The 18847-nt window shown below is 40.9% G+C and overlaps 1 protein-coding gene across 2 annotated transcripts in view; it reads right to left on the bottom strand.

The window, feature by feature from the left end:
- PABPC1 (poly(A) binding protein cytoplasmic 1) overlaps window positions 1–18148 on the bottom strand; it is a 29393-nt gene extending 11245 nt beyond the window's left edge. Inside the window, exons 1-9 of one of the 2 annotated variants that reach the window (XM_006122414.3) lie at window positions 17504–18148; window positions 10784–10977; window positions 10570–10685; window positions 8824–8954; window positions 6308–6402; window positions 1875–2012; window positions 1687–1782; window positions 471–743; window positions 84–174 (exon numbers count right to left, since the gene is read on the bottom strand). In XM_006122414.3, coding sequence (XP_006122476.1) covers window positions 84–174; window positions 471–743; window positions 1687–1782; window positions 1875–2012; window positions 6308–6402; window positions 8824–8954; window positions 10570–10685; window positions 10784–10977; window positions 17504–17696 — 1327 coding nt within the window. In that variant the 5' untranslated portion in view covers window positions 17697–18148. Of the gene's footprint in view, window positions 1–83; window positions 175–470; window positions 744–1686; window positions 1783–1874; window positions 2013–6307; window positions 6403–8814; window positions 8955–10569; window positions 10686–10783; window positions 10978–17503 lie in introns of both variants that reach the window. The other variant, XM_006122413.3, reaches the window with a different exon arrangement.
- Between the last annotated feature and the right edge of the window lie 699 nt (window positions 18149–18847).

The raw sequence follows: 18847 nt of genomic DNA, 5'->3' as shown, positions 1-18847 counted from the left end.
ACCAAACTTTGAGAGCTACATAATTAGCCTTTGCTAGACAATAAATGTTCCATGTTTATTTATAAAGTTAAGAGGAATCTTACGATGAGGTCGGGCACCCTGAGCAGTCCAGCGAGGACTTGGTCTGAGTTGAGCAATTTGGCTAGTTGGATAATATGCAGCACGGTTCTGAGTCTGTCAAAAAAATAAAGTGACAGCTATTTATTAATCTTGATGTATCTGCTCCCCCCAGCATTTCTAAGTACTTCTGTAAGTGTTCTTAATTCATACATCTCCGGAAATCCTGATTTACGAAATATAAAGTATTGTTCCATCCAGAAATTTAGGCATTTTCATACTCTTCAGTATGTAACAGCAAAACCATCATTTTTATAAATGTAACATACTAATGTTAGAATAAATCAATTTACTGCTAAATATAAACAGATTCTATCCATGGTATAGAATATGCAATTATTTTCTACACATACCGGTGGGAGAGCTGCCATGAAGTAACCTGAAGGCGGTGCTGGTTGGTAAGGGTTGATTACAGGATTAGGTACTGCTCTCACACTTGCCATTCTCTGCATATACTGGTTGGTGAGGTGAGCCTGGCGCTCTTCTTTACGTTGGGCTAGAGCTACATATAGGGGTTTGGTAGCCACAATTCTACCATTCATTTCTGTGACAGCTTTGGTTGCTTCTTCTGGTGACGAAAAGCATACAAACCCAAACCCTTTACTGCGGCCACCTTCCATCATGACCTGCCAATAAATACAAGACAGTTTTTTAAAGGATACAGAATTAGGTACAAATAAGAATTGAATTCTGCAAGTGGAAGGTATAATATAAAGTATACTGCTTAGATTTGAGACAATACACCCTGTCACTGCTGACTTCTGCTAGCAAGAAAAAAAATCTAAATCAATTTGACTAACAGGCAACATCTCAAAATCCTGAGCTAACCTTACACATTTTCTACAAGTTAAAATCATCTACTCCAGCTCTGAACTGAGGAAAACAATTTAAAAAAGCACTTTTGATCAGTTGCTCTGCATACAATGCACCTGCCAGCTCCTGTGTCAGGGCTGTGAATGGCACAGAAAGAATTTTATTTTTTTCTTCCGTAGCTAGTTTATTGGATACAAGACTGTCCTCTAGCAACAGTTGTCACTTCTCGTCTATTAGTGAGGAGCAGTATGAATGAGCCATTACATTGAAAAAGATTTCTTTATTAATAGTAAGGTTGGCATCCATCCATCCCAGATATGGATTGAGATGTCTGGAGTTTTTCCATAGTTGATTGGTCTGAGTTTCTATGGTTAAAGATATATGGAAAAATAAAGAAGTACTTATGCAAGTGGTTCTTACCAAGAACATGATGCCCAGGAAAATGATTGTTTTAAGGTTTAAAAAGGTACTGTAGAGTGAAATTCTTAAAGTGCATGTGTTATAAGCTATTACATATCCCTACATACAAAAATACAAGATGAATATGTTTTAAAAAAGTTCTGTAAGAATCAGTACTCAAAATTTAATGACGACTGGATTTATAGGTAGTTAAAATCATCTCTCCAACTTCCTCAATTCTTTTCAGCTGGCAATAATATAAGAATGCAACTCGTGTCTTGGGTGACAAACCACCATTGTCCTCCTTTCACACAACACATTGTAAAACGCAATTTAAGTCTAAAATGTTAACTTTACCTTTGCACTAGTGATTGTACCAAAGGGGGAGAATTCTTTTCGCAGACGCTCATCATCAATTCCATCATCAAGATTTTTCACATAAAGGTTTACACCCTAAAAAAAAAAACTACCTTTAGAAAAAACAATTGCTTAATTGAAAAAGATTAATCATAAAATAAAACTTTCATTCAATTTTAAAATATAACCTGGTATCTGGTGATCCTATCCTGCTTCATTTGTTCAAATTTGCGCTTGAGCTCTGTTTGTCGTTCCACTTTTTTCTGAGCACGGCCAACATAAATTTGCTTTCCATTGAGCTCCTTTCCATTCATCTCATCCACAGCCTTCATAAATAAATAAAAGGTCACCAATGCTCATAGTACATTAACTTTTTCAGCCACCAACTAATGCAGTTTAAGTTTACAAGTTCAATGAAAACTAAATATTTCCCCCACCTACTGCCCCAAGAAACAGATGCAGAATGATTAATTCAAACAAAACCATCTCTAAAACATCTTGGGTCATACTGCATTTAAGAACTATAAGATGATATGTACAAGTTTATTTCCTGGATAATATATGGCCTACAGAAAAATCAAAAGGGGACAGAAGTAAACACTCCCTGTTTGTACAGTTAAATACACTGAAAAGATCATTAAAGATATCCTCTCAATTCTTCTGAGAACCAACTCTTGCAGAGAATACATATCAAGAACCCATGCCACATTCATGGCTCTAACTCAGGGCTGATCTACTTTTTAAATTGTCAATCTAGTAGCATCATTTAGAGTTGTGAAAAAATTCATGCCCTGTGACATAGTTAAGCTGACCCTACACTCAGGTGTAGACAATACCAGGTTGATAGAAGAATTCTTCATTCAGCCTAGCCCATCTCTTAGAAATGGGTCAAATGTTTAGAACTACAGCAACATCTGCCACAATAGCATTTACACACACACAAAATTACTGTTATTTAAACTTCCCCCAAAATGTGTTCACTTTGTGCTTTTGACATCATCCATATACTTAATTTACCTTTCCTCCTCCTGCATCTTTTAAACACTTCAAAAATAGGATAATTTGAATTTAAGACTACAAGCATTGCTAAGAGCACTCTAGTAGACAATCCTCAACTCTAAGGCTTTGAATTTACAGTGTATCCCCAACAGTGTGAAAGCTTTAGCTCTGACCTTTGCTTAATTAAAATACAGAAACAGATGTAACAGTTTGTGTACCTCCAACAATTAAAGCTGTTTTTAACGGGTATTTACCCAATATACTAGGATTACTTAGCTACATTTGTGCAAATGCATTATATGTACTAAAGTACACATTCTCATTTTCCACAAGAATGCAATACATATATAACAAACACCACACTGGGTCAGACCAATGACAGTGGCCAATGTTAAGTGCCCCAGAGTGTACAGATGTTAAATGTAGATTAATTGGCTAATCGAATAGCCGATGCAATTTGCATCAACTATTTGATTAGTTGATAAGGGTGCCTCTGCCTTTGCAGTGTAGCATCAGCCCCAGCAGGGGACTCAAACAGTCCCCAGCTGTCCCCCGTACTCCCCATGGCATTTCAAAGCAGTATTGCCACATGGAGCCCAGGGTCAGCAAGAAGGGGGGGGGGAAGCGACTAGTCCTTCACATCCCTCCCTACAAGACGGAATAAACAGAACAGGTAATTAGGGAAGTTAGATAGTGTGTAACTGAATAGTTGTGTAACCACATCAAATTTTAGCCATTACATGACTATTTGATAGTCTCCAGAGGCGGGGCCCGGCATCCAGTGCACTCCCATAGTCCCCTGCCACCCTGCACTGCAGCCTCTGTATCAGAGGCAGCGGGGGGAGGGAAGCCAGGAGCTGGTGCACCAGATCCACGGGTACTGGATCCACCACACCCCTGAGCTGCTGCCTCAGAGGCAGAGGGTAAAGGGGGCAGATGGGAGCCAATACTAGCATGGAGATGGCTTTTAAGCCAGCTCTATGGCCCTACCATTGCCCCCCCCCTTCTTGCTGCCTCCTACAGGGGCAGTAAGGGGAAGGGGGGAATGCATATAGTTGAAGGGATTAATCGATAAACCAAGGCTTACTGGATAATCGTGTAGCTGTCTATACACTGACATCCTGAAAAGGGAAAATCGTGCCTGACCAAACTGATTAGCTTCTATGATTAGGTTAACTGGCTCTGTGGACGTGGGAAAGTCAGTGGATGTGATATACCTTGACTTTAGCAAGGCTTTTGATACGGTCTCCCACAATATTCTTGCCATCAAGTTAAGGGAATGTGGATTGGATAAATGGACAGTAAGATGGCTAGAAGGCCAGGCCCAGTGGGTAGTGATTAATGGCTCGATGTCAGGATGGTGGTCGGTTTCTAGCGGAGTGCCCCAAGGATTGGTTCTAGGACCGGTTTTGTTCAATATCTTTATTAATGACCTGGATGAGGTGATGGATTGCACCCTCAGCAAGTTTGCGGATGACACTAAGCTAGGGGGAGAGGTAGATAGCTTGAGGGCAGAGATAGGGTCCAGAGTGACAGACAAATTGGAGGATTGGACCACAAGAAATCTGATGAGGTTCAAGAAGGACAAGTGCAGAGTCCTGCACTTGGGATGGAAGAATCCCAAGCACTGTTACAGACCGGGGACCAACTGGTTAAGTAGTAGTTCTGCAGAAAAGGACCTGGGGGTTACGGTGGATGAGAAGCTGGATATGAGTCAACACAGTGTGCCCTTGTAGCCAAGAAGGCTAATGGCATATTAGGTTGCATTAAGAGGAGCATTGCCAGCAGATCGAGAGATGTCATTATTCCCCTTTATTCAGCTCTGGTGAGGCCACATCTGGAGTAGTGTGTCCAGTTCTGAGCCCCCCACTACAAAAAGGACGTGGATGCATTGAGAGGGTCCAGCGGAGGGCAACCAAAATGATTAGGGGGCTGGAGCATATGACCTACGAGGAGAGGCTGAGGGAGCTGGGTCTGTTTAGTCTGCAGAAGCAAAGAGCAAGGGGGGATTTGATAGCAGCCTTCAACTTCCTGAAGGGAGGTTCCAAAGAGGATGGAGAAAGGCTGTTCTCAGTAGCGACAGATGGCAGAACAAGGAGCAGTGGTCTCAAGTTGTGGTGGGAAAGGTCCAGGTTGGATATTAGGAAAAACTATTTCACCAGGAGGGTAGTGAAGCACTGGAATAGGTTACCTAGGGAAGTAGTGGAGTCTCCATCCATAGAGGTATTTAAGTCTCAGCTTGACAAAGCCCTGGCTGGGTTGATTTATTTGGGATTGGTCCTGCCTAGAGCAGGGGGCTGGACTTGATGACCTTCTCAGGTCTCTTCCAGCTCTATGGTTCTATGATCCCTAAAGGTAAATCAAGTGATTCCATCCCATATCGCGTATTCCCAGCTTCTGACAAACAGAGACAATGGACACCATTGTTACTTATTCTGGATAATAAGCATTGATGGACTTATCCTCCATGAATTAATTTAGTTGGTTTTTGAAACCTGTCAAGGTCCTGGCCTTCACTACATTCTGTGGCAAAGAATCCCACAGGTTGACTGTGTTGAGTGAAGAAATACTTCCTTTTGTTTTAAACCTGCTACCTATTAATTTAATTAGACGACCCCTAGTTCTTATGTTATGGGAACAAGTAAATAACTTTCTTATTCACTTTCTCCACACCAGTCATGCTTTTATAGACCTTTACCATATCCCCTCACCCCTTAGTCTCTTTTCTAAGATGAGAAATCCCAGTCTTCTAAAATTTCTCTTCTTATGGCAGCCATTCCAAACTCCTAATCATTTTGTTGCCCTTTTCTGAACTTTCCAATGCCCAGATATCTTTGAGATGAGGCAACCACATCTGTATGCAGTATTCAAAATGTGAGCGTACCATGGATTTATACAGAGGCAATAAGATAGTTTTATTCACTATGATTGCTTATTTGTTTGCTTTTTTGACTGCTACTGCATACTGAGTGGATGTTTTCAAAACCATCCACAATAACTCCAAGATCTCTTGAGTGATAATAGCTAATATAGTCCCCATCACTTTGTAGGTATAGTTGAGATCATGTTTTCCAATATGCATTACACCTTGCATTTATCAACATTAAAATGCATTTGTCCTTTAGAACAAAGAAGTTTAAGTACACTTAGACTAGAAAAATATGCAAACCTAAACGTCACTTCTATATTTACAAGGTGAAATTTATTCTAATATATTGTGTGCACAGTTATGCTGGTGACAACTGGGGGAACTGGCTTGTGAAAATGAAAACTCCATTAAATTGTTCTGATTTGGCTTGTGTGTGCTGAATTTGTTCCTGATGCAAAATGTCCACTGCCATTTTATTATTTCTACACCAGGACCATTTCTGGGAGAAGCAGAAAACTTAGCAATATTCTTCAAACGTCCATTTTCAAAGTGTGCTCAAAGTAAATCAAATAAAAAACACTAGCATCCAATTAAACTGGCAGATTTCTCTCCTGTTTCTTCACATCTTATAAAAATAAAATCAATAAAAATTTGAAAGGCTCCATAGAATGCAAAAAAGTTTATATTCAGACTTAAACTTAACAGTTTCCCTGAATGGTGTATATAAGAAAAAAATTCCTGTATCAAGCTTACTTTCTGGGCATCTTCATGTCTTTCAAAGCTAACAAAGCCAAAGCCTTTGGATTTTCCACTCTCATCAGTCATAACTTTCACACTTAAGGCAGGCCCTGAAAAAAAGTATACAATATATTTTACAAGTATGTTCTATTATACCCTTCTGTTTGGTGGTAACTCAGTAATACTTGCAAGAAGCTATACCCTAAAAAACTACAGAATTAGTAATGTGTTCTATTCACACCACCATTATGTTAAAGTATCTTAGGGTACGTCTAGACTACCGCGTTTTGTCGACGGAAGTTTTGTCGACAGATACTGTCGACAAAACTTCCGTCGACAATTTGCGTCCAGACACATGGAGTTCTGTCGACAAAGCAAGCCGCTTTGTCGACAGAACTCCGTAGTCTGGACGCAACGTTACAGGCAATAACACCTTCTGTCGACAGAAGTCTGTCGACAGAAGGTGTTTTGCCTCGTAAAATGAGGTATACCAGCATCGACAAAACCACGGAGTTCTGTCGACATTATGTCGACAGAACTCCGCGGTAGTGTAGACGCTGGTATTGTTTTGTCGACAAAAGTCCACTTTTGTCGACAAAACTAGGTAGTCTAGACACACCCTTACATACCACTTCAAAAATATAGGTTTTCCATAAACATCCAGCTTCCAACCCACCTTCTCGTAAGTTTTACAGTGTCCACAAAGTTGCTCAGTGCTTTGTAAACGAAAGGACAGATTTAAACTCTTCAGGACTGGAACTAATTTATATTACTCTGTGTCTAACTAAAGCTTGGTTATCACTGATGCTATGGTATCACAATCCCATTCTGAAGAATGCCCCAAGTGTGCTGCTATCTGCCATCCTCAGTCCCTAGAAATGCCTTTATATAAGAACCATGTTAAAAAGACTCTTGGCTAAAACTGTCAGTTGCCTCAAGTTAAGCCTGATTTTCACAAGTATGAGCATCCACAAATCCTACAGATGCCAACTGAAGTTCAGAGCCTCTGAGAAATAAGTAACTTGTATTCAGAAGCTTAACAGTTGGGACTTGGTCCTCTTCACTGAAGTTGACCGGATGAACAAATGAAGCTTCCCCCTTGATGAGTTTAAGTGACATAACCCTATATTTTATTTGCTTCTATACAAATGCATGAGCGGGGCTGATAGCCCCATCTAAAGATTGCCTAATACTTCTAAGATGTTCTTATTTTGCAAAATCAATTTGGGCTGAAAGGTTCTACACATTGTGTCAGGCTCAATTTTTCCAGAAAATTCCAGACAAACTGTCCAGCCACTTCAGAGAACATGGTTAGGGGAAAATACAGTTTGTCCACATTAAAAAATCCTGGTGACTTTTCCTTTGAAAGTGTTAGTGTCCTGTGCTTTGAAGGACTTAAATTTAGCATAGGAATGGCGTTTCTATCAAGGACACGCCTTTTTTGCTAGCCTCACGAAAATCCAGCTAAATTCATAAGCCTTGCAAATCTGCTTGCAGGAATGGGCAGATGGGTCTATGCCCACTAGAGCACTTTTAGAGCCTGGAATTTACTTCACTCCACCCTTTTATAAATGAGACAGCTGGCATCATATACTAACTAAAAGGCCATTAGTCATCAAGCATGCATATGAATTATGAAATACTTCTTCAAACATAACACTAGCAAATTACCTCAGGTAACATCTGGAATTAAAAGTTCCCAATGATCCATATGAATCAGAACTAGAATTTCAAGTTTTGTACACTAGACTCTTTCCTCCATATAATTTGCTGAATTACCAGTATTCACCACAAATCTAAATAGAGGATGGCTTGGCAGGCATAGTAACATGTTTGGGAAAAAAACACTTACCAAAGTTTTAACAGCACTAACATCAATAGTGATGTCATGCAATATGAATTACTAGGTCATGAATGACAACACCAGTACAGATTTTAGGCATTAACAAAATTATTATGCAAGATTAAATTTAATATTTGATACTGATATTGCCGATAGCTTAAGTTTTCTATATTTCCATCCTTCATTCAGAAGCAAAGCAAACAATTGTGTGGAATAGGAGAAGACCCTCTAACAGAGGGAAGACTGCAATGACTGTACCCTGTCCAGCAATGGAGAAGTAACAAATACATCATTCATTTACAAATGTCTTTTCAAAGACCCGCTATTCAATGGCCATAGCAAACCTAAGAGGCTCAATTCCTCATTTCATTTTTAACTCCAAGATCCTCAAAAAAAAGTATATGTACTATTCAAATGTAATGTCCTGTTTTTAATTAGAGGGGGACCTTTCTGATATCCTGGTTCTCGTATGTACTTCCTTGGACAATTGAAATTATTTAGTAGATATTAATTTTTCATTTCTCTGGAGCTGAATACTGAACTGACAACTAACTGTTCAGCATACACGCATTTTAGTTGTCTATACAAAGGCCTGAACACTATATTTAAAAGGTTGTTACGTGCCAGCCAAAGATTATCTTCTAGTTACATAAACAATGTGGAAAAATTAATACATTACCAAACTTGCCAAAGAGTTCCTTAAGTCTTTCATCATCCATGTCTTCTCCAAAATTCTTGATGTAAACATTGGTGAACTCCTTTGCTCTTGCTCCAAGTTCTGCTTCTCGTTCTTTACGGGATTTAAACCTTCCAACAAATCTGGTTACAGGAAACCAAGGTGACTCTTGGGGTTAAAATAAACCTATTCATGTCTAAAGTTTTCCCTAAACTGCCTATATCAGCACATGGCCAAAGATTCAAGCCACAGGTTATTTCTTGAACATGGTGTTGATAAATATAACCATAGACATTAAAATCCCAGATAAAATGTTTAAGTTACAACTACACAAGAGAAGCAATTACACTGTTCTTTACTATTTAAATCCCCCTTTTCATGGAAATCTTATCAAGACTTGATGTGATTACTCACTAAAATCCCAACTTTCCTCTTGACAGAAGCCTCATATAGCGTTCATCCTTCTGAGTAAAGTAGTATCGATTTGGCTTGCTCTTGCATTGGCCAATGCCAAAAGCTAATGAGAAACTGACCTCACTGTTCCCAACACCAGAGAAGGAATGTGCTTTCAGCACAGACTTTGTCTCTTAGAACAATTCAGTACAATCACAAATGCTACGAGTTTCAATTTTTGTACCAGTCTTCTAGTCTCTTCAATTCTATTTTAAAATTACTCATCTTGCAAACCCACATCTCAATCAACACGTCTCTGTAATCTAAAGTGACTCAACATTGCCTTGTCTTGATTTGTAATTGCACTTGGACTTTAATGTTGATGATGCCTGGTATGTTGCTCATTTTGATAGCCAGATTCTATGATTCTTTAAATAGAAGTTTAAAGCAAATGTAACTTGTATGATACAATAAACTGTGTTTAAAGTACAGGTTTTTAAAGTGGTTAACCTGCTAGAACTATGTTGTCAGTTAAAAAAAATATGTACAGATGACGCTATAGCTAAAAAGCACCAACTATTAAGTGCCTCCATTCAGCTAAAATCATGGTATAAAACTACTGGGAAGAACCTCCCATTGTAACCTTTTATAGAGCACAGACCACTAAGATATAGACTCTTTTACAGACCACTAAGTTATAGACTCTTCCTCGCTGCTGCCACACTCCTACTTCTTGATGTATAAATGAAGATAGAACAAAAAATAGAATGTTGATTTTCTATGATCACAATTTACCAAACCATTACCAACTTTAGCTTGTTGCAGAAAAGACTGTTATACAACAGCCATGCTTGGTTTTACAAGTACAAAGGTTTGGAAGAGGGCTCATTACAATGTCTTAAGAAATCATTTGTTTAACACATTCAAACTTCCAGTAGACTAAGAAACAGGAATCTAGGAGTCAAACAAAAGTTGTTGTGTCAGTTTTTGATAATACCTGCAGTGGGAATCAAGTATTATTGTTCTGAAAACTTTATTGATTCAATTTTATTCTAATGTGATTAGAAGGCTAAGGAATAGTAACAGATCCTAGTTTCCAACTCCACTACATTCAGCTATAAACCGGGTGCAACATTATTTTAACTCCATAAATTGGACTTTAAAGACTTCAAGATCAGTTTGTCTTCATATTAATTACATATTCTGAAGAATGTATTTACAGTACAACTGCATTAGATTTTAAAATCATTTTAAAAATAGCAATGTATTTACAAAAATCTGCCTTTTGTAGATAACTTCAAGAAGTAATCTACTTTAGGCTGAATCTCAGTCTTGAGAGCCCCGAGTATGTAATTATGTACTTACACTTTGCGATCATTAAGCAGCATACCGTTCATTTTTTCAATAGCTCTTTCTGCTGCTTCCTGTGTCTCAAAATGTACAAATCCATAGCCTTTGGACCCATTTTCATCACATACCACCTATGAAAGAAAAAAATGACAACTTGTAGAAACAGCTTCAGTATATTTTGTGGCTTCTAATATCAAATCACTGGGCACATTTGTTACTTTCTGCTCACCTTACAGGAGAGGATATTTCCAAAAGCAGAAAATGTATCATACAAAGCTTTATTATCAATTGATTTGTCCAAATTCTTGATGAAGATGTTTCCAACACCACTTTTGCGTAGAGATGGATCACGCTGAGACCACATGATGCGCACTGGCTTGCCTTTAATGACATCAAAGTTCATAGTATCCAAAGCTCGTTCAGCTGGAAGAGACACAAAAGTTAGTAGGAAATACTAAACTATTTATGTTTAGCAACACACTAGCTCCCACTTGAAGTTCATTAATTCTTTGCAAAATTTTAGCCATTACATTTTTGTTCAAAGATTTAAGTTAAGTATGGATAGTAAATAAACATTAGATGTTCATAAAATGAACATTTTTATCGAAGAGAAAAAAAAAAGATTGGATTGCAAAGTGGTATGATTTTCTTTATTTCTGGGCTAGCAAGAGTAGTAAGCACTGTAGACATTCTGTGCTCAAGATATAGTATGGAAGAGCAAGGATCACAATGTATCAATTGCTGGCATACCTACAACAGCAAACCCTCATATGCAGATATATATTATACCAGCAAAAAAAGCACTTTTGCCAATATAACTGATGCCAGCTCTGCATGAAGCAAGTTACAACAGCAAAAGCTCTTTTACGCTGATAAAACTAATAGTATCAGGGCTTTTACTGGTATAAAAAGTTGTTTAAAAAAACCCACCTCTAACATTACTATGCCAGCAGTTTCTTGGGTAGACTTGTCCTACATCAAGTTCAGGGGTTCTCAAACTTCATTATACCCAATCCCCTGCTGATAACAAAAATTACTATATAACCTAAGGATGGGCCTGAAGCCTGAGCCCTGTCACCCCAGGTGGGACAGGCAGAACCAAAGACTGAGCCCTGCTGCCCTGGGCTGGAAACTCAGGGCTTCAGCCCCAGGATGGGGAGGGGGAGGGCTATGAACCCCTCCACCCACCCAGAACCGAAGCCTTTGAGCTTCAGCTTCAGTCCCAGATGCCAGCAAATCTAATGCCAGCCCTGGCAACCCTTTTAAAAATGGGTTCCAACCCACAAGTTTGGGAACTACTACTCTAGTTCCTGTGCAAGTCCAATACAACCCTCAGAGCAATATGGTTATTAAGATGGTGTGAAGCATGGAAGGGGGATCCAAGAGGGATGGGGATGAAAAAGCAAGACTAGGACATACTGGTTTTGCTGAGCTTATATTCTATTCAAATATTAAAAGTGAACACAGTGAATGAATGTGGCAAGTATTTAATTAGCAAAGAAATATTATTTGTACTTCAAAATGGATATAAGGAAACATTTTGCCACACTTTTCCAGACAACAGTTTCTATATATAAAAGCAAGAATGTTTTAGAAAATGTACAAGATGCATAAAGTATCAAGTATTAAAACAGAAATATAAAATAATGGAGAGAAGGTGGGTACATAATGTCTTTCACAGGCCCAACTTCTGCTTGGAGAGACAGGCTTTCAAGCTTTTACATTTACACAAGTGTACTATATCTCCCAGACCTGAGGAGCAGTAGCTCTGTGTAAAGGCAAGAACTCACCTTACATACCAACGGAAGATCCAATAAAAGATATTACTTACCCACCTGGTCTAATATATTGGGACCAACATGGCTACAACACTACATATTATATAAAATAATGTTAGTTTTTAACGACTCCTGCGGAGCAACTTATCCAGTAAAGGCCCAGGTCCAACTTTTTTGGAGGATTGGGATTCCTTATGTCATTTTATTTGACATTTGCACCTTTTAAAAGTATTTTTACATGGCCATGGGATGGCAATTCCTAGCAAAAACATGACTACAAATCAATCATATATGAAAAAGTGAAGTTATTTAATCAAGTAGTAAAGGCACTAAATTATAGTGAATGTTATTTATGGTCCCCTGGACCAGCTTCTTTCAGTTTTAATCGCTTTATGTAAGCCTGGAGGGTGAGTTTAAGAATCAAAGCCCCAGTATATTCCTTGAAGTCTCAGTCAATGGTTGAACTGCTATCTGCCTTCAGAACAAAGCAATGCCAAAAATCAGAAAAACCTTGAATACAAGTAAAAAGCTTTAAAAATTACTAGGGGGCTATGCTTCCTGCTCACTATGCTTGCCAAGGAAGGGAGCAGGAGTGGGCTGTGGGCAGGGTGTCTGGTCCGGGGGAGAGTGCAGGAACAACTGGGGGTAGGTGTCTGGCCAGGAGGAGGGGGAAAAGGAAGGGACTGGGGGGTTCAGGGTCTCGGTGAAAGGAGAAGGCTGGGGGGGTTGGGGTTGGGTTTGGATGGGGTAGGGGGATGTAGGCCAACCCGGGGGAGGAGTTGAGCTCGGATGGCGGAGGGGACCCAGTCCCAGGAGCTCCTCCCTGGCAGTGCAGACCCCTGGGAGTGAAGCAGGAGCCAGAGCTGGATCAGCTCATGCCTGGAGGGTAGGCGCCAATGCCAGCCACAGCAGTGGCTGACAACAGAGGCGGGTGGCTGCATGAAGATGCAAATGACATGTCACTGTCATCATACAGAAAAAATGTGTGTGTGTGTGTGTGTGTGTGTGTGTGTGTGTGTGTGTGTGTGAGATTTATTAGAACTAAAATGTTTACTTTAAAAAAAAATCAACTGTTATGAATGATCCCTTCTAACCTAGGAATCCTTAACCACTGTAATACTTTTTACAGGGCATTATTTACTGCCATAATCATCTATGAAGATAACATGACTCTTCTATAAAAACAGAACTGACAAATTATAAGAAAAATGGCTAGCCTTTCCTTTCACAACAAAAGGAGACTTTCAATCATTTAGTGATATAGTAGGAAATTGTTAATGAAAAAATCAAAATGCATGGTATTAGTAAACTTTTATTTTAAAAATACACCCGGTCCCCAACTTACAGCCACCTTGACTTACGACCATCTGCACTTACGACCAAAGCGGTCATAAATGTGGGCTCCGAGTTACGAACACGATTTGTGCTTACGAACAGCGCGGTCACAATTTAATTCAATGGGTTCTGAGTTACGACCATTCCGAATTACGGTCAAGCGTTTGGTCCATAACGCGTTCATAACTTGGGGACCGGCTGTAGTAATTGTGCCAATTAACCATTTTTTCTAAGTGGAAGAATGGACAAATGAGTTGTAGAATTCATTCTCAATTTCCATTTCAAAATCTACTGTTACTTCTCTGCAGAAAGTAAGCAGGTACATACTACTGACAGAGACTTACTACTGGAAAGAAACTGATGGAAAATTAGTTCCATTTAAACTCTCATCCAGACATTATCACATAGCATCATTTACAAACTATGAGAATAAAATAATAGGATCTGCTCTGATGAAAATGTCAACAGATTATAAAGAACCACATTAAAAAAGTTAAACTGGACAAAAATCAAAACGGTATAAAATGAAAGTTTATTCCTCCACTGAATATGCTATTACAAAATTAGCTTAATGCAAATTTAATTATGAACCTAAATTATCTATGCTCCCTGCACTCCATGTTAGTAGTGAGAAATGGAGCATCATCTGAGGCTAATAAAAATCAGAAGTTGCTATCATCACCCCACACTAGTGGCCAAGTGAAATGATTTGGAGGATTCAGTAAAATTCTCACTGGACAGACATCTACATCCTGGTACGACAACTGGAGATAATTAGAATCACTGTTAGTAGCCTTCGAATACAGGCCAAAAACAGAGTTCATTATTTTGTTTCCTGCACTTAAGAACTTGTGCATACACATTGTCTATAAAGGATAGTGTAGAACACATTCCTTAAGTATTTGTTTGAGGGTGAGTCCAGACTACCCTTATAGAAATATATAAAGGCCAGTACAGACAATACAAACTACTGTTGCCCATGATATACCTGGTCTAGATAAACATATCTTCTACAGTTGCCAGTTTGCCACCTTTCCTGAGCATTGAATTCATAACAGTTCTTAAACAATAACCTCTGTATGGGAAAAATATTAATTCTTTTTCCATTTGTAAAGCTTGTCATGTGGCATAAAACGAGGATTGAATACACTTTAAAACAAGGTACCCCACTCAGTTGCTGGCCTTTTTCCACACCTATTAAATGGTAACTAGTAAAACTGACTGCATCTACTGTATTTTAGCTTCTTCTCCAAAAAGGACTGCACAGCTTGACACACACAAATAGATTCAACTTATTACAAAATGACCACACCTACTGAGTTTACCCATGTTATACTTTTGCTGATTCTGCTTAAGCGTCTATTGAATGAGTCAGTAGTTCCTATTTTAGATGTGAGCTGGGCAGTAACTGCACTTTGTCACTTTACATAAACTCTGCATGGAATATATCCCATAAAACAGGAATAGTACCACTAAACAAATACAGAAATGTATTTAGTACACGAAATAAAATGCTGAAAACATTTAATCTAGAAATTTTTCTGAAAAAAGCTACTGTTTGAGACCTTTGCCCATTATAATTTCTAATGTAGAGGGATTAGACAAAAATACCTATTTTCCTGTCCTGATTGACACTGACTCACTCTCACATCAGATACATCATAACATGAAGTGGAGAAACTTGCATACCTCATAAGGGTATCATCAAACATAATTAGTGTCTGAAAAAAAGCTTTGAGCTTCCTGGATTATTAGTACTCTATATGAAACAAGATTTTCAAATACCTCTTAACTAGATATTAATAGCTGTAAATAAAATGAATATAAAAGAGGTGTTACAGCACATATAAGAATTAAACCTAGATTGAGTAAAGGCAGATAATTAAAGGTAGTTATGAAGTAGAAGTCAATTCGTTTTCAGGCCTTTATAGGATTATCTGCAAAATTCTTCCACAAATACAACTTTTGATGGTACAGTATTTGCAAAGCTTGTTAAAATGTAAAAAAATACTGCATGGTTTAATTAACTAGTATTTTTCAGCCAAAGGAGTTGTACTTCCTTTCACCTTGATCAGATCTCTAAGTAACTGACAATCTTAAATGACACAATATAAGGAAGGATCATTATCCATCACTAAAATGCAACTGCCTCTGGGTGGAACAAGCAGGTGTTGAACCAGAACTATCAACTCTGTATTAAGAAAATATTTTATCCAACTAAAACTGCAAATAGAATTTAGGATAAACCACAATGAAATTACCTATTCAATCAAGTGACTGAAATGACAGTATCAACGCTTGTCATACACAAGGTTATGTTTCAATGCTGAATCAGAAAGAAAAGTGGCATATGCTGAATCACCTACAACTTCCTACAGCATTTACACATACCATGCAGTTATATCAAAGTACTGATTGTCTCAGTCCCAACCCCCCTTTTTTCCTCTATCATCACGCAGAGGAATGGCTGTAGGCCTTTGCCAATGTAAAACCAAGACAAATGTATGCTAAATAAGCATTTAAATCCTGTCATTCTGAAGTATTAGTCAAAATTAAAAGCTCTATACAATGTGAGAAAATTGTTATATCAGTTTCATAAATCAGTTAATCCTCATGCCTGAACAGCTGGGAAATCGAGTAGTGCAGATCCTTTACCATTTGTAAAAAATATATATTTTGGTATTTGACAAATTGTTCTTTAAACAAAGCCATATGAGATAATGGCATTTCATAATCAAATACAATTCCAAAGGAAGGCCTTGTATGCCAAGGTTCACCTTGAAGCTCTGTTTACAGATCATTTGTGAACTGCATAAAAATAGCTTGTGCCTTGCTTTCTATTAACTTATAAACTGCACCGACACTAGTAATGCAAGCTTTGAGAAATGTATTGCAGACAAATTAAGTACTGAAAGCAAGCCTGCTAGATGAGAAACAGACTGTAGATGCTGAACATTATATTACTTTAAAAGTAAAATACATTTTGCTCCACAAACCGTCTATAATTCTTTAACGATTTTTATGTATGTTCATCTATTTGCAAGCATTTTATGTGATTTCATTTCTCACTACTAGGGTATTTCACAATGGCCTAAACACTTCCTCCTTTTACTTCTTAACCACACCGTGGCTATATGCCCAACTCCTAGGGCCACAGTCAAGGTGTTAATTATTGTGTCATTTCCTTCAAGCCGGTTTTCATTCCAGTTCCCCCCATGTACTCAGGGTATCCATTTCGAAATACCTGGACACACCCTTCCTGGCGACCACAAATACTGTCACGAGGTCCAGGTTCTGGAAATTAGGGCTGAAACTAGTGAGCAGAGCCGGTCGGGCCGCCGGTCACAACTCGACGAGGCAGCGACCCACTCTTCCCGGAGGCAGGAGGCCTTTGGGAGGCGAGGCCCTTCTCTCGAGTTTTATGGGTTCGCATTTGCTTTCGGTTCCCAAGCAAGCGAAGCACCTCCCCCACGCCACGAGGCGCAGACACAGCCCCAGGCCGCATGTCACCGAGCAGCGGCGGCGGCTCCAGCGCACAAACTTCCCCAAACACGGCGCCAAGTTTTGCTCGGGTCCCACCCCTCATCCCCAACATCCAGCTGGGAAAACACCGGGAGAGGAGCCCCTGCCCCCTCCCAGCGTTGCGGCTGGAGAGGGGCTCCAGGGCTATCTAAGGGGGAAGCACAGCAAGAGCCACCCGAAGGGGTGGGGTAGGCAGCGTGAGCCTCGTGGGGACGAGGGGCCACGGCTGTTGCTGGGTGGAGAGAGCACTCGCCCCGGTTCCGGCCCTCACGTCTCAGAGGGTGGGTCTGCCCCTCTCCCCGGTGGGTGCTCACCGTCGGCGGGCTGCTGGAAGTTGACATAGGCGTAGCCCAGAGACCGGCGGGTGATCATGTCCCGGCAGACGCGGATGGAGAGGATGGGCCCGGCAGGGCTGAACTTCTCGTACAGCATGGCCTCGGTGACGTCGGGGTGCAGGTCCCCCACGTACAGGGAGGCCATGGGGTAACTGGGGGCGCTGGGGTTCATCCTGCCGCCGTCTCCAGAAGGGGAAGGGGTCACACTGAGGCGAGGAGGCCGCGGCGGCCCCGGGGTCCGTGAGGGGCGAGTGGAGGATTCGAAACTTAACGGCTCCGGGAGGCGGATTCTCGGCGGGTAGGGCCCGGCTCGCTCGGGGCCGCCTCTGGCTGAGGTCTCGGCTGCTTCTGGTCTCGGCGGGAGTCGGGCTGGCTCGGTGTCTCCTCTCGGCTGTGCCGGGTCCGGGGCTTCGCTTCACCAGGTTATTTTATATCAAACCGGCCGGTTTCGGGGGGATTTTTATGGGTTTTTCAGGATTTTTGGATTTTTTTGGATTTTTTTTTAAATATTTTTAGTAGTAAATGGTGCGGCGGGGCCGGGCCGGCGTGTCCGGGGGGCCGGAGCACACGCACTGCGCACACAGCACCGACAGCGGCCGGGGGACAAGGGGGAGGCCGCCGCCCCGGCCGCGCACTATATATACCCGCCCCGCCCCCGCCCGCCCCCACCGTACTGCACGCCACGCACCGACCGTACGCAGCGCGCAGGCGCCAGCTGCGAGGCATGAAGGGCTGCGCACAGCTCTTGAGCGCAACATGGAGACTTAAGAAAAGGCGCATGCGCTGAAGAGGGAGCAGACGAGCGATGGAACGCCGAAGGGAAAAGAAGGGAAGAGATAGACAAGCGCGCATGTGCTCCGTGACAGCGGGTTGGATTGCCGTACACGTGCAAAGCAAGAGAACGAATTAGACGGTGCATGCGCAATACGGATTTGTGATGACTAATGGGACATAAAGAGGTCCATAGTAAGTCAAGGTGCCCAAGAATCTGACGAGCGCGTGCATAATACTAAAGACAGAAGACAGCGCATGCGTTAGAGAACCATTCCTCTCTCTCTGCCCCCGTCAGCAGGGGAGGCTATGACAATGGTGATAGCGCACGCGCCATGACAGAGTGAGCGTTCCTGCGGCATCACGTCTGAGAGGCGGAAGGCTCTGGGGCGCGTGCGCGAGCAGCTGTACGCGCGCTGGGTGGGGAGGCTTCTGCTGAGCTATGCTGACCCTTGCCCTTACCCAGCGCTGCGTGCCGCGCGGTCTTGTTTCCTGGGGGGGAGGGGTCGGAGTACCGCCTAGGCGGGAGGGGGAGTTTTGCGCAGGCCTGCC

The sequence above is a fragment of the Pelodiscus sinensis genome, chromosome 2 (genome assembly GCF_052426305.1).
Source record: "Pelodiscus sinensis isolate ZL-2025 chromosome 2, ASM5242630v1, whole genome shotgun sequence".
NCBI lineage: Eukaryota > Metazoa > Chordata > Testudines > Trionychidae > Pelodiscus > Pelodiscus sinensis.
This window is presented reverse-complemented; position numbering and strand designations above follow the sequence as displayed.